The sequence below is a fragment of the Trachypithecus francoisi genome, unplaced genomic scaffold (assembly GCF_009764315.1).
Source record: "Trachypithecus francoisi isolate TF-2019V2 unplaced genomic scaffold, Tfra_2.0 Lachesis_group15, whole genome shotgun sequence".
Classification (NCBI taxonomy): Eukaryota; Metazoa; Chordata; class Mammalia; order Primates; family Cercopithecidae; genus Trachypithecus; species Trachypithecus francoisi.
This window is the reverse complement of record NW_022681460.1, coordinates 67,386,382-67,412,075: the sequence shown is the minus strand read 5'-3', so window position 1 is coordinate 67,412,075 and position 25,694 is coordinate 67,386,382. Positions and strand designations below refer to the sequence as shown.

The following is a 25,694-nucleotide window of genomic DNA, read 5'->3' as shown; positions in this document are numbered from 1 at the left end:
ATTCTAATCAGAATACTTTTGTTTATACAAAACAAAAAGTACTTGATCAATTTAGAAATGGTCCTTTAAACTGTATCAGATTCCCTTCAATCATTCAGCTTCTTGAAGAAAACAAATTCCAATTATTAATCATATCCTATTAGATCAGACTTGAACACAATTTATATGGTAATGAGGAATTTACTGAGCCCGCTGAATGTATTATGTTGTGCCTGAACCTAGGAGTTATTTCTAAGACATTCACAGTCATTTCCCTTTAATCTACAGCATAAGTTTTCATTTTCGGTCCTCAAACAAAAGTTTGGAAATAGGCATTCTTTCTGTTTTCTTTCTTGCTTCTCCACCCAACATCATCACTGTCTTTAGTTCAAGAGGAAGGATAAGAAAGAGAGGGTGGGTTTAGAATTCCTTTTGCTCTCCTAAGTTTCAGGTCTATTAATGAAAAATGGTATAAATGATTTTTTTTTTTTTTTGAGACAGAATCTCGCTCTGTCGAGCCCAGGCTGTAGTGCAGTGGCACGACCTCGGTTCACTGCAGTCTCTGCCTCCTGGGTTCAAGCGATTCTCCTGTCTCAGCCTCCCAAATAGCTGGGATTACAGGCACCTGCCATCATGCCCGGCTAATTTTGTGTATTTTTAGTAGAGCTGGTGTTTCACCAGGTTGGTCAGGCTGGTCTCGAACTCCTGACCTCAGGTGATCCGCCCACCTCAGCCTCCCAAAGTGCTGGGATTACAGGCGTGAACCACTGCGTTCAGCCCAGTATAAATGATTTTTAAAGCAGTTAATGATCTGCAAGCATTTAAGGGATCAAATGAGCTACTATTTATTACTGTTATTAAATAGAATTTAAATGAAAAATGTAATAACCACTATGATCATATATTGACTGTGACTGCTCCCTTTATGCCAGGTAGAGATGATAGTAAGTGCTTTTCCACATAATAATTTTTAAAGTATCTGATAAGTTTTTATTGATCATTTGCTATGTGGCACTCATGGTGTTCAGTGTTTTGCAAACTAACTTTTGTATTTGTCTTATCAACACTATGGCATAGGCACTGTTATTGACCCCATTTAATAACTGAGAAAGTGAACCTTAGAGAGTAACTTGCTGGAAGTTGAAGTTTGTCTGAAGCCAAAGCCCATCTGTTCAACCACTACCTTAGATTCCCTGATGAATGTTTAAAAGACAGTACTTTTTTATGATGCAGGTAACGCCATTAGTTGATCAGTTTTATATAAATTCAAACTTTTTTAAATTTAAGAGATATCCTCACTTTAGTTATGGGAGCTTTCTTGCCCTGTCAAAATCTCAAAACTAAGCCAGGCACAGTGGCTCATGCCTGTCATCTCAGTACTTTAGGAGGCCAAGGTGAGAGGATTGCTTGAGCCCAGGAATTCAAGACCTGCCTGGGCAACATAGTGAGATCCCATCTCTGCAGAAAAATTAAAAATTAGCTGGGTGTGGTGGTGCATGCCTGTAGTCCCAGCTGTTCAGGAGGCTGAGGTAGAAGGATCACTTGAGCCTGGAAGGTCAAGCCTTCAGTGAGCCATGATTGTGCCACTACACTCCAGCCTGGGCAATAGATCAAGACCCTGTCTCAAGGAAAAAATAAAAACCTCAAAACTAAGACTAGCCTGCCACACCCATGGGCATTTCAACCTTCCTAAATCCCTGTGCTGTGACCAATAGATTCTTCCCCTCACAGCCTTGAGGATACAGTCCTCCTTTTGTTCATTGATTTCCTGGAGCACCAGTGTTTTCAAATTAGAATCAAAACATAGTCCAAACATTACTTCTGCCTAGCTTGATGTAAAATCTTTATTATTTTTCCAAATGATTTACTGAGAATATAATATGACTGGAGTCAGAGTGCAATGTTGACAATGTCTTGTCAAGTTTTACCCTTATCTAGGTGTTTCCAGTTGGCAGCAGCTTCCACGGTCTTCCCTCTGTTTCTGCTGTTTTCAGTGAGAGAGGCTGAGAGGGACCCCACCAGAGTCCCAAGCGTAGGCAGCGTGGGACATGCTGGCCTCTTTATTTGTAATGCACTGAATATGAAGGGAGCCACTCTGAAGCTGTTTTCTGTCTAGACAGGATATGATGATAATAGCACAAATAAAAGTTCATGTATTCCAGCCAGGGACAAATTAAGTGGGTACAGAGCATAGATATATGTCACACTGTTATTGACTTCAAACAGCATACGGCCCACTTCGGGGCATCATGCCCAGATTAATTGGCTTGCCCAGAATGCATCTATGATTAGAAGAAAGCTCTCAGGAAACACTGGGCAGCGCATTATTTGGAGTCTCCATTATTTGGAGTTTCTCCTCCTAGGCACTGAAAGTTAGACATTTTGTTTTATACACCAAGAGAGGAGTGGCGTTGGACACCATTGGTTTATGAAATGTTTTGCTGTTTTTTCTTTGTAGATATTAAACGTTTTTTGAGAGAAATCAGTCACCATATGTTGAGATGATGCAGGCAGTATTTATGATTGCTTTACAGAGGTGCCTCAGCTCTGGTATGTCAGGGGATATAGAATTATGAGAAGAGGTGTGTATCTTGGGTATAAATGTGCATGAAAGATCAAAAGGAAGTTCTTTGTCATATGAGCTACTGAAATAGAAGAATCTCTGAGATTGCTGTGCTTAAAAATACTGCCATTTCTGCCTTGAGGAATATAATGGTGATCAGACATGGCACCTGGCTTACTTTGCACTCCATTCTGAGTTAGCTGGAAAGGGAAGGAATCAGGAGAAATAGCCAACGGCACAGAGCAACTTCAAAAATAGTGTCTTTCACTGGAAAATCTGGAGATGAATAGCAAAGAAGGTAGACTGTGTATCCAAGAAAAATCAAGGGTGAAATTGCTTGTATTACTGACCAAAGGCTAAATACTTCTCTTGGATGAAGACAAGAAATTCCAATGGTCTCTACAGAACCCTTGCATGCATAAGCCAGTGATAAAATTTGGTCTAATAAAGAGCTCTTGTTCATCTGTGACACCATGTTTATCACGAAACCTGGAAAACCAGGAAAGTTAAACACTACGGGTGGATCAAAAGAAGCGGTTCCTGAATATTTGTTATTATTTAGGAGGTTTGAGAAAATATTGAGGAAAAAAATTTGTTATGGGACTCACAACATCTGCTTTCTTTTGTTGGATACTGGATTCATTCAGGTTCCATTCATGAAATATTTGCCATAGTGCATTCCTGCCTTTTTGGAAATGCTATAATATGGCAGCCTTTAGCAATGCATTCCATTATTTAACAGTGAGGCATTCAGGAACTATCATAAGTTATGTAAAAGGTTGTGCTTTCTGAAACTGTTTAGAAAAGAACCCTTTGTCTCTCAGCTTCAGCAACTCAGTAATTCTAATACTAGCAATTATTTACATAGATAATCTAGAAGCCCAGAACTTAGACTGAGAATGCATCCCCATGCATCACACAGAGACCTTTTGGTCTAAGGCACTAGGGTCATGGCCCTCAGTTTCTGCCACTGTCATTCATGGAGGCATTCATTCATTCATTTATTCACCAGTCCAATTTTTAGGGCACTTCTATGTCTGGCTGGCAATGAATTTGTCTCCATGAATGCCCGAGTCTGGAAATAGACAAACAGGAGACATGTTTTGCCAGGCAATGAATAGGTAGCATTCCACATATTTAATATACAAGGCGGTGCCTGTATACAGTAAATAATCAATGTTTGTTATTAACATTATGCTTATCATTAAGCAGCATAGTAACAGTATAGAAAAATTTTCAGATAGTTTATTCAAAATCTTACCACCCAAATGCATCAACAGCTTTCATTTGACATTCATTTATTTGTTTGTTCAAAAAATATTTATTGAGGTCCTTACTGTACTGCAAACACAGCCATAGAACATTGGCAGCTTTTCTCACCTTTGTGGGCATATATACTACTAATTTCTTGAAGTTTTTCACACAGAGAATATTTTCCCATGCTGTTATATATTTTATACAGTATTAACAATTTGGTACATAGATATTATTTCTTCAAGATATCATATCATCATTTATTTGACCATTCTTCTATTATGGAATATGGAAAAAGCCCCAGATATCTTTTTTTTACCCGCTTCAATTTGGAGTTAAGGAACCCGGGAGATCGTGAATTACTGTAGTCCCCCCTTATTGATGGTTTCTTTTTCCTCAATTTTAGTTACCCACAGTCAACCTCGGTCCTAAAATATTAAATGGAAAAATCAATAAATAAATGATGTATACATTTTTTGTTTGTTTGTTTTTGAGATGGAGTTTTGCTCTTGTTGCCCAGGCTGGAGTGCAATGGCGTGATCTCGACTCACTGCAACCTCCACCTCCCGGGTTCAAGCAGTTCCCAGCCTCAGCCTCCCGAATAGCTGGGATTACAGGCATGTGCCACCACGCCCGGCTAATTTTGTGTTTTTGGTAGAGATAGGTTTTCCCCACGTTGGTCAGGCTGGTCTCCAATTCCCAACCTCAGGTGATCCACCCATCTTGGCCTCCCAAAGTGCTGGGATTACAGGCATGAGCCACCGCACCTGACCCAACATATAAGTTTTAAATTGCATGCCATTCTGAGGAATATAATGAAATTTTGTGCTGTCCAGCAACATCCCTCCCAGGATGTGACTCCTCCCCCTGTCCATTGTACCCATGTGGTCTACACAGTAGTTGCTTAGTAGGTGACTCAGTTATCAGGTTGACTATCACCGTATTGCTGTAGAAGTCACCTTTACTTTGCCTCATAATGGCCCCAACATACAAGAGCAGTGATGCTGGCATATGGTTATAATTGTTCTATTTTATCATTAGTTGTTAATTTATTACTGTACCTATGTTATAATTAAACTTTATCATAAGTATGTATGTATGAGAAAAAACATAGTATCTATAGGGTTCAGTACTATCCATGGTTTCAGGAATTCACTGGGGGTCTGAGAATCTATCCCCTAAGGATAAAGAAAGAAGAGAGAATACTTTACTTTAGATCGCAGAGCCAGTGGAAAGATCTGGATGAGACCCTCTGAAAAAAGCTGATTGGCGCCGCTGCTAGGAAATATCAAGGTACATTATTGGTGTGTGGGCCGCCCCCTTGATAGCAACACCACTTCTGGCTGGCCTTTGGGCAGGTGTGACCTGCACATTAGTGAAGTGTTCCAAATTTTACTCCCTCTCTCCCTAATGTGTGTATTCTGTTACAGCAGGCTTTGGAATCATCTACTCAGCCAAGGGACTGTCCCTGGTACATGGTGCTCTTCAAAATAAAGTGAAGATTACCATCCCAGAAAGGAAATTAGGAAGCACCAAAAGACAAAAGGGTGGGCTCTTTCAGGTCTTTTAAGAACAACCTCCTTTGCTTACAACCTACAAGGTGCAAAGTGTTTGACCATCCATCTGCCTTGAGCTTTGGGTTCAGTCATTCTCCCACTTGTATTGGTCTGGAACTCCGGGGTTCAAGGGATTCTCCTCCTCCAGCCTCCCAAAGTGTTGGTATTACAGGCGTAAGCCACCATACCCAGCCTTCACTTGTGTTTTTTAAAAGAGAGAGCTTGGTTGAAAATGACACATAATGTCATTTTATGTCTTTGTGCTTTTGCTCCTGTTGTTCTCATAGTCTGAGTCCAGTTTAGCCACCACATGGCTGGGTAATTTTGATTTTTCCTTCAGTACATCTTAACTCAGATGAAGCCTCTCACAAGAAGTTTTCCATGATGCCTCGAGTCTGCACTAACTGTCCAGTCTCTTTGTTCGTAAAGCTTGTGCATTCCTTTATCACACAGGATTGATAGTATTAGGTTGGTGCAAATGTAATCACGGTTTTGGCCATTGAAAGTCATAGCAGACCAGGCGCGGTGGCTCATGCCTGTAATCCCAGCACTTTGTGAGGCCAAGGCAGGCAGATCACTTGAGGTCAGGAGTTCAAGACCAGCCTGGCCAATGTGGTGAAACACCGTCTCTGCTAAATACAAAAAATGAGCTGGGTGTGGTGGCACATGCCTGTAATCCTAGCTACTTGGGAAGCTGAGGCATGAAAATCGCTTGAACCCAGAGACAAAGGTTGCAGTGAGCTGAGATTGTGCCATTGCACTCCAGCCTAGGTTACAAGAGTGAAACTCCTTCTTAAAAAAAAAAAAAAAGAAAAGTAATGGCAAATGGGTATATGCGCATGAAAGATCAAAATGAAGCTCTTTGTCCTATGATCTACTGAAATAGAGGAACCCTTGAGATTGCTGTGCTTAAAAATACTGTCATTTCTGCCTTCAGGAATATAATGGAGATCAAACATGGCACCTGGCTGACTGCACTCTTTGAAAGTAATGGTAAAAACTGTGATTACGCTTACACCAACCTACTTATGTGTCTGTCTCCCTCACTAGACTAAGCTCATCAAAATCAGGATTTACAATTTTTTTTCACATTCCCAATGCTTAGTACAAAATAGACACTTAGTAAATATTTGTTGAACTGAAATCCATTGAAGATGGTCTGGGCATAGCATAAGGGAAATGTAATTAGAATGCAGTCCTTGCCTCCTTACTTAGAATAATTAAATCTGATCAATTCTATTATGATTGGGTAAGAAAAATGTGTTAATAGGAAAGGAGAAGTCTGTTTGACTTCTAAAAGAGAAAAGTCCTACAGTGATAATTTCTTATACGTGTAAATTTTTAACTTTCATATATAAATAGTATACATATACATTTATTAAAATATATGTACAAATGGTGGTGATAATAATATTACCACCTTCATCTACTCTGAGATCCTGGTCTAACAGTAGCATCTCTTAAACCTTCCTTCTCTCAGCCGGTCCCATGCCTGTAATCCTAGCATTTTGGGAGGCCGAGGCAGGTGGATCATTTGAGGTCAGGACTTCGAAACCGACTTGGCCAACATGGTGAAACCTCATCGCTACTAAAAATACAACAATTAGCCAGGCGTGGTGGCAGGTGCCTGTAATCCCAGCTACTCGGGAGGCTGAGGGCATGTGAATCACTTGAACTCGGGAGGAGGAGCTTTCAGTGAGCTGAGATTTCACCACTGCACTCCAGCCTGGGCAACAGAGCGAGACTCGATCTCAAAAAAAGGAAATCTCTCCTTCTTTACTTAGTTCTTTTCAGCTTAATTTATAAATTTGCTCAACTCTTTCACATTCTTAACCATCTTCTTCAAACTTCTTCACATTTGTTTACCTATTTTTCTCCCAGTCATCCTTCAGTCTGCTGCAATCCAGTTTCTACTCCTTCCCCTGACCCTGAAATTGCAGAGGCTCAGCACAGTTACTCCAAAATGCAAGCTCAGCTGACATTTCTTGCTGCTGTGACTCTTCTGTTGCTTTGGACACTGTGGATCCCTTACTCCTTGCTGTCATTCTCACCTCCCTTGACATCATGCCATGATAATTCTCCTCCTACTTTTAGCACCACTCTCTCTCTCTCAAACATTGTGTCATTTTTCTTCATTCTCTTGAATCTGATGTTCCCCATTTTTGCCTTTCACAGTTTTTCATTCTCACTTACACAGATGGATTTCATCCCTGACCACCCATCCAAATCAACTGTTCTTGTCTTTTTTTCTTTCTTTATTTCTTTCTTCCTTCTTTCTTTCTTTCTTTCTTCTTTCCTTTTCTTTCTTCCTTTTGTTTTGAGACAGGGGTCTAGCTCTGTCACCCAGGATCTCAGCTCACTGCAACCTCTGCCTCCTGGGTTTACGTGATTCTCCTGCCTTAGCCTCCCAGGTCGCTGGGATTACAGGCATATGCCACCCTTCCAGGCTAATTTTTGTATTTTTAGTAGAGGCAGGTTTCACCGCATTGGCCAGGCTGGTCTCGAGCTTCTGACTTCAAGTGATCTGCCCGCCTTGGCCTCCCAAAGTGCTGAGATTACAGGCATGAGCCCCATGCCTGGCTAATGGTGGCTCTTTCAAAAAATAAAAAATAAACATACCTGAGCCCTATCTCCAGTGATTCTGACATAATTCTAGCTAGGGCCTGGACACCTGTACCACCTGTACTTTTTTAAAGTGTCACAGTGGTTCTAATGTGCACCCTCATTTGATAGTCACTGCTCTGTTTTGTCTCCATTGGTGATTTCCTTTATCAAATACATAATACATGAATCTCTACTATGGGCCAAGCTGACGCTAGTCACTGGAGTATTAGCAGTGAGTGAGACTCCGTGGCCCCTCCCTTCACAGAGCTTGCAATTAAACATGAGAGATCCAACTCGGTAAGCAATTACAAAGAAGTAGGATAACTGTTGTGACAGGAAAATAGTTGGGTGTTACAGAAATGCAGAAGAGGATCAATTCTCCCAGCTCTGAGAAGGCCAGGGAGAGCTTCCTGGATGATATGCATGCAAGTTGATACCAATTAAAGGGAGGCGCTCCTCAGGCATACTTGAGCTCCATGTATGGAGGCTACATGTGTGACCCACATGAATAGAAGAGTGAGGCTCTCCATTAAAAGCAAGCATGGCCGGGCTCAGTGACTCACGCCTGTAATCCCAGCACTTTGGGAAGCTGAGGTGGGAGGATCACGAGGTCAGGAGATTGAGACCATCCTGGCCAACATGGTGAAACCCTGTCTCTACTAAAAATACAAAAATTAGCTGGGCATGGTGGAACATGCCTATAGTCCCAGCTACTTGGGAGGCTGAGGCAGGAGAATCGCTTAAACCCGGGAGGCGGAGGTTGCAGGAAGCCAAGATCATGCCATTGCACTCCAGCCTGACAACAGAGCAAGACTCCGTCTCAGAAAAAAAAAACAAAAACAAGCGTAAGTGCGGTATGACTCAAGAATGGCAAATGGGAGGGCAGCAGGCTGGAGGGATCAGATCACAAAAAACTGAGGAGAAAAGTGGTAGAAAATCATTTAAGGATTCCTTTGTAGTCAGGACACATCTCTGGCCCAAATTGCTCTCCTAGTTCTAGATTATCCATGAACTGTGGTCCAAAAACAGTTAAAATTCCACACAGGTCAAACTGGATTCTTTCTTTTCCCTCTCAAACCTGCTCCCATATGTGTTCCCTGCCTCAGTGAGCAGCATTGTCCCCTGCCTGGTTGCACAAGCCAGAAACCTGACATTGGCCTTGATTCCTTCCCTTTCTCCAACTCTCCCATCCGATAAATAACCCAGTCCTTCCAATTGAGTTTGTCAATGTTCTCAGATTCTTATTCTCCATTCCAGCCTTATAGCCATTGCTCATGGCTGTCTTCCTTCAAGTTCTTAGCTGGAGAAAAAAGTAGATTCTTCAGTGGTTTTTAGTTTTTAAAGGTATTTATTAAGATACATAGATGGCTTGAATTGTTGGGAAGACTAAAGAAATAGACTCTGGGTTGAGCTTTCAGGAATAATGCAATTTTATAGTGTGACTAACAGTCCTAGTTAGCCTGAGTATGAGGACTTTCAGAATGTGGGATTTCCAGTGCTAAAACTGTGGTAGTTCTGGTCAAAGTAGGATGACTGGGCACCCTAACTCTACTAACTCACCCGGAACGGGGCCACCAATGCCTCTGCTGCCATCAGGCAGCCTCCAAATCGGGAAGCCAGTGCTGTGGGATCATGGTGCTTCTGCTTCCATCTGTGCCAGCCACATGTGCACTGAGCCACTCACTGGCTACCAACAAAAGCCTTAGGCAAATGTGTTAACTTGGTAGAACCTCAGTTCCATCCTTGACCTCTGTATTAGTCCATTCTCACTCTGCTATGAAGAACTGCCCTAGACTGGGTAATTTATAAATAAAAGAGGTTTAATTGGCTCACAGTTCTGCATGGCTGGGGAGGCCTCAGGAAACTTACAATCATGGCAGAAGGGGAAGGAAACACTTTCTTGTTCACATGATAGCAAGAATGAGAAGTGCAGAGTGAGGTAGGGGAAAAGCCTCTTCCCCCCGCCGAGACAGAGTTTCACTCTGTTGCCCAGGCTGGAGTGCAAGTGGCACGATTTCGACTCACTGCAACCTCTGCCTCCCCGGCTCAAGTGATTCTCCTGCCTCAGCCTCCCAAGTAACTGGGTTTACAGGTGGCATGCCACCACACCCAGCTAATTTTAAAAATATTTTTAGCAGGGTTTCACCAAGTTGGCCAGGCTACTCTTGAACTCCTGACCTCAGGTGATCTGCCCGCCTCAGCCTCCCAAAGTGCTGGGATTACAGGCATGAGCCACTGTGCCTGGCCGGAAAAGCCTCTTATAAAACCATCAGATCTTACAAGAACTCACCATCACGAGAACAGCACCCCCATGATTCAATTATCTCCCACTGGGTCCCTCACACAACACGTGGGGATTATGGGAACTACAAGATGAGATTTGGGTGGGGACACAGCCAAATCATATCAACCTCAGTTGCAAGGAAATCCTGAAAAATGTACTTTTTAGCCCCTGCATGCTAGACAGGAGTCAGAATGGGTGTTAGGTGAGCCAATCCAAGGTATTTGCCCTGATGCCATGGTAACATCTTGCCTGGATTAGTAGCATGACTCTTGGAAGTTGTCTCAAATTTCATCTTCTTCTAGGTTAGGCTCCTTATTGCCATTAATTTTTAAATGAACCTACATGAGGCAGGTTAGCAACTCCCCATTTACAATCCTCAGTGACTCCATATTGCTCTTGAATTTTTTTCTTCAGAGTCTCACTCTGTCACCCAGATTGGAGTTCAATGGCATGATCTCCACTCACTGCAATCTCCATCTCCTGGGTTCAAGCAATTATCCTGCCTCAACCTCCCAAGTAGCTGGGATAACAGGGGCCCACCACCATGCCCGGTTAATTTTTGTATTTTTAGTAAAGATGGGTTTCACCATGTTGACCAGGCTGGTCTCGAACTCCTGACCTCAGGTGATCCACTCGCTTCGCCTCCCAAAGTGCTGGGATTACAGGCATGAGCCACCGTGCCTGACCGCCATATTGCTCTTATCACAGTAACTGTTAAGTCATAATTATATTTTATTATGAACTTGGATTACTACTCATCTTTCTTGCTTGAAAGATAAAAGGGGGTGGAGTTAGAGCAATGCTTACCACTAAACGGGGTGTACATAATAAAATCCTCCCTCCGAGCTTGGCACAAGGGGCTACACTGGTTACTGCTTCCTACCTCCACCGTCACATCCTGCCCTCCACACTAGGACTTTACAATCTTTAACATCTCCAGACTTTTCCCTTTGCCTAGAAAATCTTTCCTTTCACTTCCCTTACTGGCTGGTGAAACTTGTGCCCCTCAATCCCTTCGTAGGGGGCTCAACTCCTTCATGAGCTCCTCTTGCTCCACATCATGTTGGCCATTCTCTCCTCTGAGAACCTCTTTATGGGGTATATATGCCTATTATTTACTTTTCTATCTCTCTTACTAGGCTAGGTGATCCAGAACTCCAGAGCTGGCACATGTCAGACATAATTGGTACTCAATCAGTATTTGTTACATGGAGGAATGAATGAATGAATGAATGACACATACAATAGAAATCTCTATAATGTACACTGGTAGAAGAAAGATTAGTCAAAATTATGGAATATGTTTAAATCACACAAAAAGTGGCTGGGTGCAGTGGCTCACACCTGTAATCCCAACACGTGGCAAAACCCCATCTCTACTAAAAATACAAAAATTAGCTGAGGGTGGTGGCACACGCCTATAATCCCAGCTACTCTGGAGGCTGAAATACGAGAATCACTTGAAGCCAGGAGGTGGAGGTTGCAGTGAGCCAAGGTCGCACCACTGCACTCCAGCCTGGGTGACAGAGCAAGACTCTGTCTCAAAAAAGAAAACACACACACCACACACACACAAAGTAAACTGAGTGGTAAATTAGAGAATTATATGTGAAGTGTTTTATGGCACTTTTTTGTTTAAGGGATGGGGTCTTACTTTGTTGCCCAGGTTGAAGTGCAGTGACTACTCACACATGCAATTAGAGCACACTGCAGCCTTGAACTGTTGGCCTCAAGTGATTCTCCAGCCTTAACCTCCCAAGTAGTTGGGACTACAGGTGTGCTGTGCCTGGCTATTTTATGGCACTTTTAAACAGCATTAAACCATTACTTTCTTATGTAGGTTAAACACCTTCTCAGTTCTCTTCAAGTTATATCCTATTAATTTAATTATTAGTTAAAAATAGTGAGGCCGGGCCAGACATGGTGGATCACACCTGTAATCCTAGCACTTTGGGAGGCTGAGGTGTGCAGATCACAAGGTCAGGAGACAGAGACCATCCTGGCTAACATGGTGAAACCCGGTCTCTACAAAAAATACAAAAAATTAGCCAGATTTGGTGGCAGGTGCCTGTAGTCCCAGCTACTCAGGAGGCTGAGGCAGGAGAATTGCTTGAACCCAGGAAGCAGAGGTTGCAGTGAGTCAAGATCAGATCGTGCCATTGCACTCCAGCCTGGGTGACAGAGCAGCAGTCCATCTCAAAAATAAAAAATAAAAAAATTTTTAAAAATTTAAAAAAATAGTGAGGCCAGGCATAGTGGCTCACGCCTGTAATCCCAGCACTTTGGGAGGCAGAGGCAGGTGGATCACAAGGTCAGGAGTTCGAGACCAGTCTGGCCAACATGGTGAAACCGCATCTCTACTGAAAATACAAAAATTAGTCAGGCACAGCGGTGGGCACCTGTAATCCTAGCTACTCAGGAGACTGAGGCAGGAGAATTGCTTGAACCCAGGAGACGGAAGTTGCAGTGAGTTGAGATTGTGCCACTGCACTCCAGCCTGAGTGACAGAGCAAGATTCCGTCTCAAAAAAAAAAAAATAGTGGCAAAACCTGTGATTACTTTTGCACCTAGTAAGCTTCCTCCTGCTCCCGTTTCTCAGCACAAAAGTAAAACTTACCCAGCCTGGGATGAATCACCATAAATTGTGATTAGTTGGTCTAAATTAAAGTAGATTTATTTATTGATTTACCAGTGAATGATTGATTTGTACCCTTGCTATCATTTATCTTTGCATTATTATAGAAGCAAATATTTCATACAAACATTTTACTGTTTTTATTGTTTTTGATTACTAAAAAGTAGCTCCTTTTTGGATAATCTTTATGCTGCTGCTGAAGAATTCTTCAGCATGAAAAAGATGAAAAAGCATTTTTCATCTTTTTTTCTTTCATGTATGTTCCATTCAGATCAGGAAATTGACATTTCAGCTTAGAAGACTTAGGCCAGATGTTAGTTCGCTGGCTGAAAGATGGATTTCCTGCCCCAATAGGTGACCTCTGAAAGCAAAATAGGCTTTTTCTTAATGGATAGACTGTCCAAATGACCTCATTTCTAGAACAAGGGTTCTTTGTTAAGTGTCTCTTTGCTTTTGGAATCAACATCATCTGATTTTTGAGAACATTCATTAGATAGCTAGCACCTAGTTGTTTCATTTATAAGGCATAGGAAAAAAATTATGCCTAGACAATCCATTTAAAAAAGAATTGTGTTCATTGAGAGGGAAATGGTGCAGAAAATCCGGTGCCTGCTCACCCATATTAATAATGTCTTTTAGATTTCAAACCTCATTCAGGCCAGCATTAGCCATAGGAGCAGAGCATGTTATGTACTTCCCTTGATGGGGGATTGTTTCACTAAGCTTGACCAAGGCACTATTTAAAGAAGTAACCATGACCCCAATGTCCTGTCACTTGTAGCTTCTCTCTCCATATGTGAGAAACTCATTGAGACATTGCCACGGTGCCACCTCTTTGATGAGTTCTTCATAGAGTTCATTTATTTACATCTTCAATTGTATAAGGCAGCTCAGAAAAACTGAGATAACTAAGCCTTTATGTGTGTGTGTGTGTCTGTGCATCCGTGTGTGTCACAAAAAATGCAATTAGAAGGAAAGTACTCTGGAGAAGAACATGGCCTTCAACAACAGGGCGAGTCCATATGACTTACTGTACTTGGTAAGGAGAAGAGTTAGATGGCGTGAGAAGAAAGATATATGTTTCTGAGATTCTGAAACAATGGAATTTTACAGCTGAAGGAAAAGTTGAGTTTTCTGTCTTTTTTTTTTTTTTTTTTCAGGAACAGGAATGGGAGTGTCTCTTTGTAAGGGCTGGCAGATGAATTTTACGAGTATAAAAATCATGCTCCTTCTGATACAAAAATGTTGGCATTTCCATGAAAGACAGAGAACAGACATAAAGAGAGTTAACCTCAGGGCTCCACCATGCATCTGGCACTCATGGGTCTTCCTCAAGTAGTTACCTGGTAGATCTGTGACTTAAAAAATGAGTAGTAAAAATGGATATCGACCTTTCTTTTATAATGACTCAACACATACTTTTCCCAGAATGTTATATTCAGCTCACTGCCTTTTTAAAAAATACTCATGCAAATGTCATTAATCATACGTGTGGTGTTGTTGTTTACCCAAAGTATTGTGCAAGCATACATCAACTCTGGATAAGACTGTAATGATCTGGCCGGGCGCGGTGGCTCAAGCCTGTAATCCCAGCACTTTCGGAGGCCAAGACGGGCGGATCACGAGGTCAGGAGATTGAGACCATCCTGGCTAACACGGTGAAACCCCGTCTCTACTAAAAAATACAAAAACTAGCCCGGCGAGGTGGCGGGCCCCTGTAGTCCCAGCTACTCGGGAGGCTGAGGCAGGAGAATGGCGTAAACCTGGGAGGCGGAGCTTGCAGTGAGCTGAGATCCGGCCACTGCACTCCAGTCCGGGCGACAGAGCGAGACTCCGCCTCAAAAAAAAAAAAAAAAAGACTAATGATCTTCTGTTTCCTGGGATTAATTATGTGAGTGAGAATCTTTTGTTCTATGCACATAACATGATGGCATCTCAAAGAAGCAGAGCAAGAGTTTTAACTGGAGCTTTAAAATGTGTTGGAAAAAAATATTTTCCATAATCATGTTTAAGAGCACGAGAGACAGCCAAGTGGACATTCTCATAGGGTAAAATTTATTAGAAGACAAGATAGATAAATCAGTTTGTTTGGTGGATACTTCCAGCTGCACTTTTTAGTCTTTTATTGCATAACTAGGAAACAGTTAACAATCTCTGGTCTCTTATTAACACATTCCCTTTTATTTTTACTTTTTAATTTTATTTATTTATTTATTTTGCATAAGAATATCATCACTGTTTTCCCTCAGGTAGTTTTTCTAGGGCTTCAACATTTTCTCTTCAAAATCAGAAGAAAAATATCCCAAAGTTTAGAACTGGATCACTTGGCCCTTTCTCTTCTTATCTCCTCCTAGTTCAAAATGCTTGCATCTCTTAATGGCCAGCATCCTCTTGGATCTGCAGTTAGGCTCAATACATTCCAGCCTTAGCACAATCTTCTTTGTGGTCTTAGCTTTTTTCCGGAAAATTGGCTTTGTCTGCCCACCATAGCCACTCTGCTTCGGATCATAGCGCCTCTTTCCCTGGGCATACAAAGAATCCTTGCCCTTCTTATACTGTGTCACTTTGTGAGGCTGATGCTTGCCACACTTCTTACAGAAGGTTCTTCGGTTTTTAGGTACGTTGACGGTCTTTGCAGCACGGCTGTTATCTATATGATGAAAACGAGAAACGGCGTCTGACACCCTCGCGTAGCGCAGCTCTGGCCTAACAGGAAAGGCTTTTTTTTTTTTTTGGTCTGAGACGGAGTTTCTCTCTTGTCGCCCAGGTTGGAGTGCAATGGCACGATCTCTGCTCACTGCAACCTCCGGTTCAAGCGATTCTTCTGCCTCAGCCTCCCGAGTAGCTGGGATTACAGGCGCCCGCCACCACGACCGGCTAATTTTTTTATTTTTAGTAGAGACGGTGTTTCGCCATGTTGGCCAGGCTGGTCTTGAACTCCTGACCTCGGGTCATCCGCCAGCCTCCGCCTCCCAAAGTGCTGGGATTACAGACGTGAGCTACCGCGTCCGGCCCCTTTTTTGTATCTCCTAAGCAAAAAAGAGAAATAGCAGGAGGTGTGATTCTAAAGATCATTTCCCTCCGTGTTTCCTTTTTTTCTTCTCCTGTCAGATGGCTTTCATATAATTTTACTGTTCTCTGTAGGAGAGGCGGTTCCCATCTTAATTCAGAAGTAACTTGATGGTGAGTTGAAGTCTCTTGGTTCCTGCCTTAAACAGTATGGGATGCAATTCACAGAGCCCTCTTTTTGATCCTCATGGGCATCTGTATACATCTCCCCCAGAAATTTGCTTCTTGTCTATAATGTGTTACCAAATTTTTCCGAATCTTCATAGTTCAGAATTACAAGTGACGTGAGAAATCATCTAGTCTGACCCCACTGTGTATAATAAAATACCTGTTGTGGTATTGTTGATGGAATAATTCCCAGGCAGAACTTGTTTTTTGGTTGGTTGGTTTGTTTGAGACTGGAGTCTCGCTCTGTCACCCAGGCTGGAGTGCAATGGCGCTGTCTTGGCTCTCTGCAACCTCCGCCTCCCGGGTTCAAGCGATTCTCCTGCCTCAGTCTCCCAAGTAGCTGCGATTACAGGTTCCTGCCACCACGCCCCACTAATTTTTTGTATTTTCAGTAGAGACAGGGTTTCACCATGTTGGCCAGGCTGGTCTCTAACTCCTGACCTCATGGTCCGCCCACCTCAGCCTCCCAAATTGCTAGGATTACAGGTGTGAGCCACCGCGCCTGGCCAGAACTTGGTCTTCACATAGCATCAACACAGATGAAAACCTAACTGGCTATTGCCTATCAGAGTAGAATAAAACATTTCAGAGAAAATTTTGCTCGCTTTGTGGCAAAACTTGAATTGCAGTGGTACAATCAGGGCTCATTGCAGCCTTGACCTCTCAGGCTCAGGTGATCCTCCCACCTCAGCTTTCCCAGTAGCTAGGACTACAGGGACATGCTATAGTGCCTGGTTAATTTTGTGTAGAGATGGGATCTCACATTGTTGCCCAGGCTGGTCTAGAACTCCCAGGCTCAAGTGATCCTACTGCCTCAGCCTCCCAAAGTGCTAGCATTACAGGTGTGCACCCCCCTGCCCTACCAGCCCAGAGTAAAGGATTTACATCCCCACAGCCTCACTTGGTTTATTTCCTTTCTCTCCCTAGCCTGTTCTGTCTGCACTCTGTTTTAATTTCTTTTTAGTTTGCTCTTAACTCTTCTCCCACTTCTTTCACCAAACACTCCTTGATGAAGGGCTTTTTAATGGGTAATGCTTTAGCATGGGCTTGGCTCACCTGTAAGGCATCTGTGGAAAAAAAAAAAAAATTGGTATGAATTTGTGACAGGGAAAATGTTTTAACATATCAGTCTTTCCTTGAAGTCAATTCCCCCAAGGCATTGTGGAATGCCCCACATAGGAGTGCCAGAAAGGATTGCTGACTGTAAGCAAAAATTAAATGAGCTTATCTACTTTCATTGCTCAATTTCAACAACAGTGAGTATGGTAAAAAATAAATTGGACTATTTATAATCTTTCAGATTTAATCTCTGCTATAAGCAGAAAATGTGTTGTTGTCGTCTGTAACAAATAACAAGTATTTAAATGAAAATGTGTTCCTAAAACATATGCTATTCTTAGGGAAAATGCATTTTAATTTCAATATTTAATTGTCTGCCCTTTAAAACCAAGTATCTCAAATCCAACAGAGCTTAAAAAAAAAAAAAAAAGATAAAACCAAATATCTCCAAATATCTGATTTCTTCATTAACTTGTCTCATGATAAATTAGTTATTTTGCCAGTGAGTTTTTAAAAATAATCTACAGGCCTGGTGCGGTGGCTCATGCATGTAATTCCAGCGCTTTGGGAGGCTGAGACGGGCAGATCACCGAGGTCAGGAGTTCGAGACCAGCCAGACCAACATGGTAAAAACCCGTCTCTACTAAAAATACAAAAAATTAGCTGGGCTTGGTGGCATGCATCTGTAATCCCAACTACTTAAGACACTGAGGTAGGAGAATCCCTTGAACTCAGGAGGTGAAGGTTGCAGTGAGCTGAGATCATGCCACTGCACTCCAGGCTAGGCGACAGAGGGAGACTCCGTCCAAAAAATACATGAATAAATAAAAATAAAAACAATTTGCTGGTATAGACTTTTAATACACTGTATTCTATTTTAAAATTTTATATTTCCTCAGCTCTTCTTCCTTACTCTGACATACCTATAGTCTGCAGGGACTTTCAAATTTGAGCACTAATCACTATCCTCTGGGGAACTTGTAAAAAAAACAGATTGCTTGCTTTAGCCCAAGGAGTTCGAGACCAGCCTGGGCAAAATAGGGAGACTCTGTGTCTACAAAATAATAATAATAATAATAAAATTAGCCAGGTATGGGAGTGCATGCCTGTAGTTCCAGCTACTTGGGAGGCTAGGATGGGAGGATCCCTTGAGCCCAGGTGTTCAAGCCACTGCACTCCAGACTGGGTGACAGAGGGAGACCCTGTCTCAAACAAACAAAAAATCAAAAAACAAATTGGTGGTTCGACTCCCAGAGTGCCTCAGTAGAAGTCTTGAGGTGGAGCCTGGAAATTTGCTTTTGTAACAAATTCCTTGGTGATGCTAATGATTGAGTTGTGGGTGTGTACTTTGAGAAGCACTGCTCTAGATAAAATATCTTTGTTGTTGTTGTTGTTGTTGTTGTTGAGACGTAGTGTCACTCTGTCATCCAGGCTGGAGTGCAATGGTGCGATCTCGGCTCCCTGCAACCTCTGTCTCCCGGGTTTAAGCAATTCTCCGGCCTCAGCCTCCTGAGTAGCTGGGATTACAGGCATGCGCCACCACACCTGGCTAATTTTGTATTTTAGTAGAGATGGGGTTTCTCCACGTTGGTCAGGCTGGTCTCAAACTCCAGACCTCAGGTGATCCACCCGCCTCGGCCTCTCAAAGTGCTGGGATTACAGGCATGAGCCACTGCACCAAGCTAGATAAAATATCTTTTTTTTTTTTTTTTTTTTTTTTTTTTGAGATGGAGTCTCACTCTTTCGCCCAGGCTGAAGTGCAGTGGCACGATCTCGGTTCACTGCAAGCTCTGCCTCTTGGGTTCAATTGATTCTCCTGCCTCAACCTCTCGAGTAGCTGGGACTACAGGCGCCTCCCACCACGACCGGCTACTTTTTTGTATTTTTAGTAGAGACGGGTTTCACCGTGTTAGCCAGGATGGTCTTGATCTCCTGACCTCGTGATCTGCCCACCTCAGCCTTCCAAAGTTCTGGGATTACAGGCATGAGCCACTGCGCCTGGTGATAAAGTATCTTAAGAGATGATAGCAGTGTGGTCTCCAGTGGTGGTAATGGAGGTGAAGGGAAGTGGGTGACTTTGGCCTAGTTTAAGAATTCGAGGCTGGGCACAGTGGCTCACACCTGTAATCCCAGCACTTTGGGAGGCCGAGGCAGGCAGATCACCTGAGGTCAGGAGTTCGAGACCAGCCTGGCCAACATGGTGAAACCCCATCTCTACTAAAAATACAAAAATTAGCCAGGTGTGGTGGCACACACCTGTAATCCTAGCTACTCAGGAGGCTGAGGCAGGAAAATCACTTGAACCCGGGAAGCAGAGGTTGCAGTGAGCTGAGATCACGCCATTGCACTCCAGCCTGGGCAACAGAGCAAGGCTCCATCTCAGAAAACAAAAAAAAAAAGATAGCCAGGCATGGTAGGGGGCACCTGTAATTACAGCTACTTGGGAGGCTGAGGTAGGGAGAATCACTTGAACCTGGGAGGCGGAGGTTGCAGTGAGCTGAGATCACGCCACTGCACTCCAGCCTAGGTGACAGAGTGAGACTCCATCTCAAAAAAAAGGAAAAAAAAAAAAAAGAATTTGAGGCCGGGCATGGTGGCTCACGCTTGTAATCCCAGCACTTTAGGAGGCCGAGGCAGGTGGATCACCTGAGGTCAGGAGTTTGAGACCAGCCTGGCGAACATGGTGAAACCCTGTCTGTACTAAAAATACAAAAATTAGCCAGGTGTGGTGGCATGTGCCTGTAATCCTAGCTATTCGGGAGGCTGCGGCAGGAGAATCATTTGAACCAGGGAAACAGAGGGTGCAGTGAGCTGAGATTGCACCACTGCTTTCCAGCCTGGGCAACAGAGCAAGACTCCGTCTCAGAAAAAAAAAAAAAAAAAATTAGCCGGGCATGATAGTAGTCGCCTGTAATTCCAGCTGCTCGAGAGGCTGAGGCAGGGAGAATTGCTTGAACCCGGGAGGCAGAGGTTGCAGTGAGCCAAGATTGCACCATTGCACTCCAGACTGGGCAACAGAGTGAGATTCTGTCTCAAAAAAAAAAAAAAGAATTCAAATCAGCAGGGCTTACCTGTGGTTTAGATCACAGTGATGGTGAGGGAAGGGAAGGATGAAGTTGGTAGTTTGAATAAATGAATGGATATATCCGAAGAGACAGAAGCAAGAAAGGAGCAGGGAGGAAGAGTTGGATCACGGTAGGAAATCATAAATTCCATTTGAGGAATGTTAAAGTTTCACTGAAATACATCTAAACCTCAGCTCAATGCCTAGCAGAGAGTAGATTTTCCATAAATGATGACAGCGATGGTTATTGCTGCTATTACTACCTTTACTATGAAAACTGAACCGTCCTAATCACCCCGCCCCACCCGAGGTAAACTCCCAGCTCCATTACTCAGCATTCCAGAGCTAGAGCTGACTTTTTTGTATGATCACAGAGACCTAGGTATAAACAAGGAAATTTCCAGTTTATAGATGTAGCCTCACTGGATGAGTGGTGGGGGAAGGAAAAGCAAAAAGAGGGTAAAAAGAGAAAGCTTATAATGGTGAATTATAACTCATCACGGTGCCTGTGTCATCACAGATAACTTCACAACAACTGTATCAAATAGGTGGAATTTTCCCATTTCACAGATAAGATAAATAACTTGCCCAATGTCTTATAGAAACTTGAGTAAAAATGGAAACCTAGCTTTGTCTTGACCTCATTACAGTTGTGCTTTCTATCATGAAACTGTATCTTTTTTTTTTTTTTTTTTGAGCTGGAGTCTCACTGTTGTCACCTAGGCTGGAGTGCAGTGGCAAGATCTTGGCTCACTGCGAGATCCCCTGTTCAAGAGATTCTCCTACCTCAGCCTCCCGAGTAGCTGGGATTACAGGTGCCCACCACCACGCCAATTAAATTTTTTTGTATTTTTAGTAGGAACAGGGTTTTACCATGTTGGCCAGGCTGGTCTCGAACTCCTGACCTCAGGTGATCTGCCTGCCTCGGCCTCCTAAAGTTCTGGGATTACAGGCATGAGCCACTGTACCTGGCCCTGAAACTATATCTTTACTGCTGTTAAAGAGGTGAATGCAGGCACAATAAACATTTTAAAAGAGTTTATTTGAGCAAACAACATTTCATGGACTTGACAGCTTTAAACCAGAAGTGGTTCAGGAACTCCACCAAGAGAATCTGTGGGGAGGCTTTTATAGGACAGACACAGAAGTAAAGCAAAGAAAACATCTGATTGGATACAATTATACAGTTGCCTTATTTGATTGATCTCCTATGAAAGTTCATAGTTATAAAAGTTTGTTGGCTACTTCTGATTGGTTGAGCTTAAGTCCTGTTTTTCTTTAATACAGGCATTTATAAGAGTTAGCTCAAGTTAAGTTTTCCTTATGTGTGCAAATCAAGAAAGGTTGAGTTCACTTACGAGGCCTAAGTGGTTTTGTCTTCTCAGGATTCTTCAGGCCTCATCTCTATTTTACCTTTAACCATGCCTGGCAGTAAACTAGTTAGGTTTCTTAAATTGACATAATGACCTAAATCGGCTGAACCTATACTCTAAATACCCCAGAACTTGTAGACTAATGCTTTTAAAGTTTTGTAATTCTGGCACACAGTAAGAACAAGTTTTTGTTTTGTTTTGTTTGGGACAGAGTCTTGCTCTGTTGCCAGGCTGCAGTGCAATGGAGCAATCTCGGCTCACTGCAACCTCCGCCTCTCAGGCTCAAGTGATCCTCCTGCCTCAGCCTCCCGAGTAGCCAAGACCACAGGTGCCCACCACTACATCCAGCTATTTTTTTTTTTTTTTTTTTTGAGATAGAGTCTGTCTCTATCACCCAGGCTGGAGTGCAGTGGCACGATCTTGGCTCACTGCAAGCTCTGCCTCCTGAATTCAAGACAGTCTCCTGCCTCAGCCTCCCGAGTAGCTGGGACTACAGGCACCCGCCACCAAGCCCAGCTAATTTTTTTGTTTTTTTAGTAGAGATGGGGTTTCACCGTGTTACCCAGGATGGTCTTGATCTCCTGACCTCATGATCTGCCCACCTCGACCTCCAAAAGTGCTGGGATTACAGGCATGAGCCACCGTGCCTGGCCACTAATCTTTGTATTTTTTATAGAGACAAGGTTTCACCATGTTGGCCAGACTGGTCTTGAACTCCTGACCTCAGGTGATCCCCTTGCCTGGGCCTCCCAAAGTGCCGGAATTACAGGCATGAGCCACTGTGCCTGGCCCTAAGAACAAGTTTTTACAAAGCAAGCCAGTGTAAACATTTATTCTGTATATGTGTGTATATGTATATATGTGCTGTACACTTATCTGTGCAACAATATCATGGAGAGTAATTTTCAATAAATAACAGAGATTGCTACATTATCAATATTCTCAATGAATGCATTGTGGTGATAGTTTTCACTCATTTGTGACAATAAATGTTTATTATGAGCCACAGAATTGATTCTGAAATCAACTTTTGGGTCTCTACTAGAAGTCTAGAAAAATCTTCTACATCACTTTCCTTGGAATTCACTCACCCACAGCAGGATGATTTCAATGAGCTGGATGAGATTCCTGACGGTAAGAGAAAAAGGGGAGTAGGATTCCGGTATACCCATCTTCAATGGAGTATCTACACTTCCCTTCCTTGAAGAACTTTGTGGGAATCAAATGGAGTATGATACAGATGAAAGGACTTTTAAAATAATCAATTTGGGTCTGGCGCAGTGGCTCACATATGTAATCCCACCACTTTGGGAGGCTGAGATGGGCGGATCACTTGAGGTCAGGAGCTCGAGACCAGCCTGGCCAACATGGTGAAATCCCGTCTCTACTAAAAATACAAAAATTAGCCTGGCGTGGTGGCATGCACCTGTAATCCTAGCTACTGGGGAGACTGAGGCACGAGAATCACTTGAACTCGGGAGGCAGAGGTTGCAGTGAGCCAAGATTATGCCACTGTACTACAGCCTGGGCAACAGAGTGAGACTCCATCTCAAAAGAAAAAAAAAAAAAGATGTTAATATAAATCAGTTTTTTCTTACTTTAATTCTGCCCCACGTAGCTGTGTTCACTTGGACTCATCATTCAAGTTCTCTGGAGCCCACTTCCTCATCTGTAAAATGAAGGATTTGACCTAGATCTTTTTCAAGGCCCTTTTCCATTTCCATGGGGTAGAATTCTAATATAAAACATTCTTGGTAAATGATACCCTATATGACTCTGAAGTTGTGATGATGATGATGATGATGGCGATTTCTTTATAAGGAAATGACAACTTTGTTAAAAAGCCCCTGAAGGGGCACGTCTTGGCTCACATCTGTAATCCCAGCACTTTGGGAGGCTGAGGCGGGTGGATCACCTAAGGTCAGGAGTTTGAGGCCAGCCTGGCCAACATGGTGAAATCTCATTTCTACTAAAAATCCAAAAATTATCCAGGCATGGTGGCAGGCACCTGTAGTCCCAGGTACTCGGGAGGCTGAGGCAGGAGAATTACTTGAACCTGGGAGGTGGAGATTGCAGTGAGCCAAGATTGGGCCACTGCACTTCAGCCTGGGCAACAGAGCCAGACTCTGTCTCAAAAAACAAAATGAAACAAAAAAAAAAAACCAGAGATAAAAAGCCCCTGAAGGAACTTTTAGCAGAAAGGACTGACAAGTGACATTAACTAAAAGAGAAAAGTCAGTCTTGGGAGTGGTAATCAGATCATGTTGAGTTAACACATGGAAATTGGTAAGTAAAAAGTAGCTGGGACTACAGGCTACCTGCTGCCACGCCCAGCTAATTTTTGTATTTTTAGTAGAGACCAGATATCACCATGTTGGCCAGGATGGTCTCAAACGGCTGACCTCAGATGATCCTTCTGCCTTGGCCTCCCAAAGTGCTGGGATTACAAGAATGAGCAACCATGCCCAGCCTCAAATTTCACATTCTATGTATAGGCATCAACATTTCTCCAAAAACATTATCTCATTTCCCTATCCATTAAGAAGCACCAGGAAAAACAGGGTAAATATCTAGAATAGGTTGATTTCTATAAGTGCCAAAATGCTGGCTAAGGTTTAATTATATCTATCTATCTATCTATCTACCTATGTACCTATCTATCGATATATAATTATAAATATAGATACCTATATAGATATCTATATAGATATATTTTTTGAGATGGAATCTCACTCTGTTGTCCAGGGTGAGTGCAGTGGCATGATCTCGGCTCACTGCAACCTCCACTTCCCAGGTTCAAGTGATTCTCCTGCCTCAGCCTCCCAAGTAGCTGGGACTACAGGTGTATGCCACCACACCTGGCTAAGTTTTGTATTTTTAGTAGAGACGAGGTTTTGTCATGTTGGCCAGGCTGGTCTCGAACTCAGTGATGTGCCTGTCTCAGTCTCCCAAAGTGCTGAGATTACAGCTGTGAGTGACCATGCCCGGCCAGTTTAATTACACTGATGCAGGTATGTGTTGTCACTAAACTGTACATGTCTTTAGATGACCCTGAAACATACTATAACCTGTGAAGAAGCAGGTGGCAATTAGTGTGTCCTTGCCTCATCTTGGATGGGGAAACTAACACCAGGTCAAATGCTTTGCCCCAGGTCATCTGATGAGTCAAGAAGAAAATGATTCTGGATTGGTGCTGGAGAGTCAGGCTTCATCCTAATCCCCAGCCCCCACTGCCCAGCTTGCCTGGCTCCTTGCTGGGTCATTTGCTGGAAAGTGTTTACGCAGAGAATAGGCTGCCCCTTGGAAGCAGCACAGTCCTCTGCATCTTCTTAAATTTAAGGCAGGAGAATTTCTTGAACCCGAGAGGCGGAGGTTGCAGTGAGCCGAGATCACACCACTGCACTCCAGCCTGGGCGACAGTGAGACTCCATCTTAAAAAACAAACAAACAAAAAAAGTACCAGGCCAGGCACCGTGGCTCACGCCTGTAATCCCAGCACTTTGGGAGGTTGAGGTGGGTGGATCATGAGGTCAGGAGTTTGAGACCAGCCTGACCAACATGGTGAAACCCCATCTCTACTAAAAATACAAAAATTAGCCGGGTGTAATGGTGCGTGCCTGTAATCCCAGCTACTCAGGAGGCTGAGGTAGGAGAATCGCTTGAACCTGGAAGGCAGAGGTTGCAGTGAGCCGAGATCATGCCATTGCACTCCAGCCTGGGTGACAGGGCGACAGAGCAAGACTCTGTCTCAAAAAGAAAAAAAAAAAGTATCACATGGTGAATAAATTGAAATATACCAATACAGTCAACTGTAAAGGCTATTTATCTTTTCCTGTCATTTACTTATATCTATCTCTTTATAGAAATGACAATCAAAAAAAAACTCATCAGCTTTAACTGAATTTATTTTTATTCAAAGTATCACAGAGCACGAGGGAGCCTTGAAAACCCATCTGGCCTAACTCCGGCATCAGCCTAGGAGAGCACAAGACTTTGGCTGTATTGACTCATAGTTCAGTGCTCTTTCTACTTCAACACAATGCCTCAATGCTATTAAGGAGAAATGTAATAATTCTTTTGGTTTCC

General features: G+C 43.0%; 2 protein-coding genes across 2 annotated transcripts in view; one reads left to right on the top strand and one right to left on the bottom strand.

Annotated features, from left to right (window-relative positions):
• The window catches only part of SASH1 (SAM and SH3 domain containing 1), a 362,686-nt gene that overhangs the window by 124,432 nt on the left and 212,560 nt on the right, over nucleotides 1-25,694 (top strand). The gene's annotated exons all lie outside the window — the stretch shown is intronic.
• On the bottom strand, nucleotides 15,114-22,780 carry LOC117098056 (60S ribosomal protein L36a-like). Its single transcript, XM_033236553.1, has 3 exons — nucleotides 22,700-22,780; nucleotides 21,649-21,724; nucleotides 15,114-15,594 (listed from the first exon to the last, which is right to left on the bottom strand). Exons 1-3 carry the CDS (start codon nucleotides 22,778-22,780, stop codon nucleotides 15,185-15,187), a joined length of 567 nt encoding a protein of 188 aa, XP_033092444.1. The 3' UTR covers nucleotides 15,114-15,184.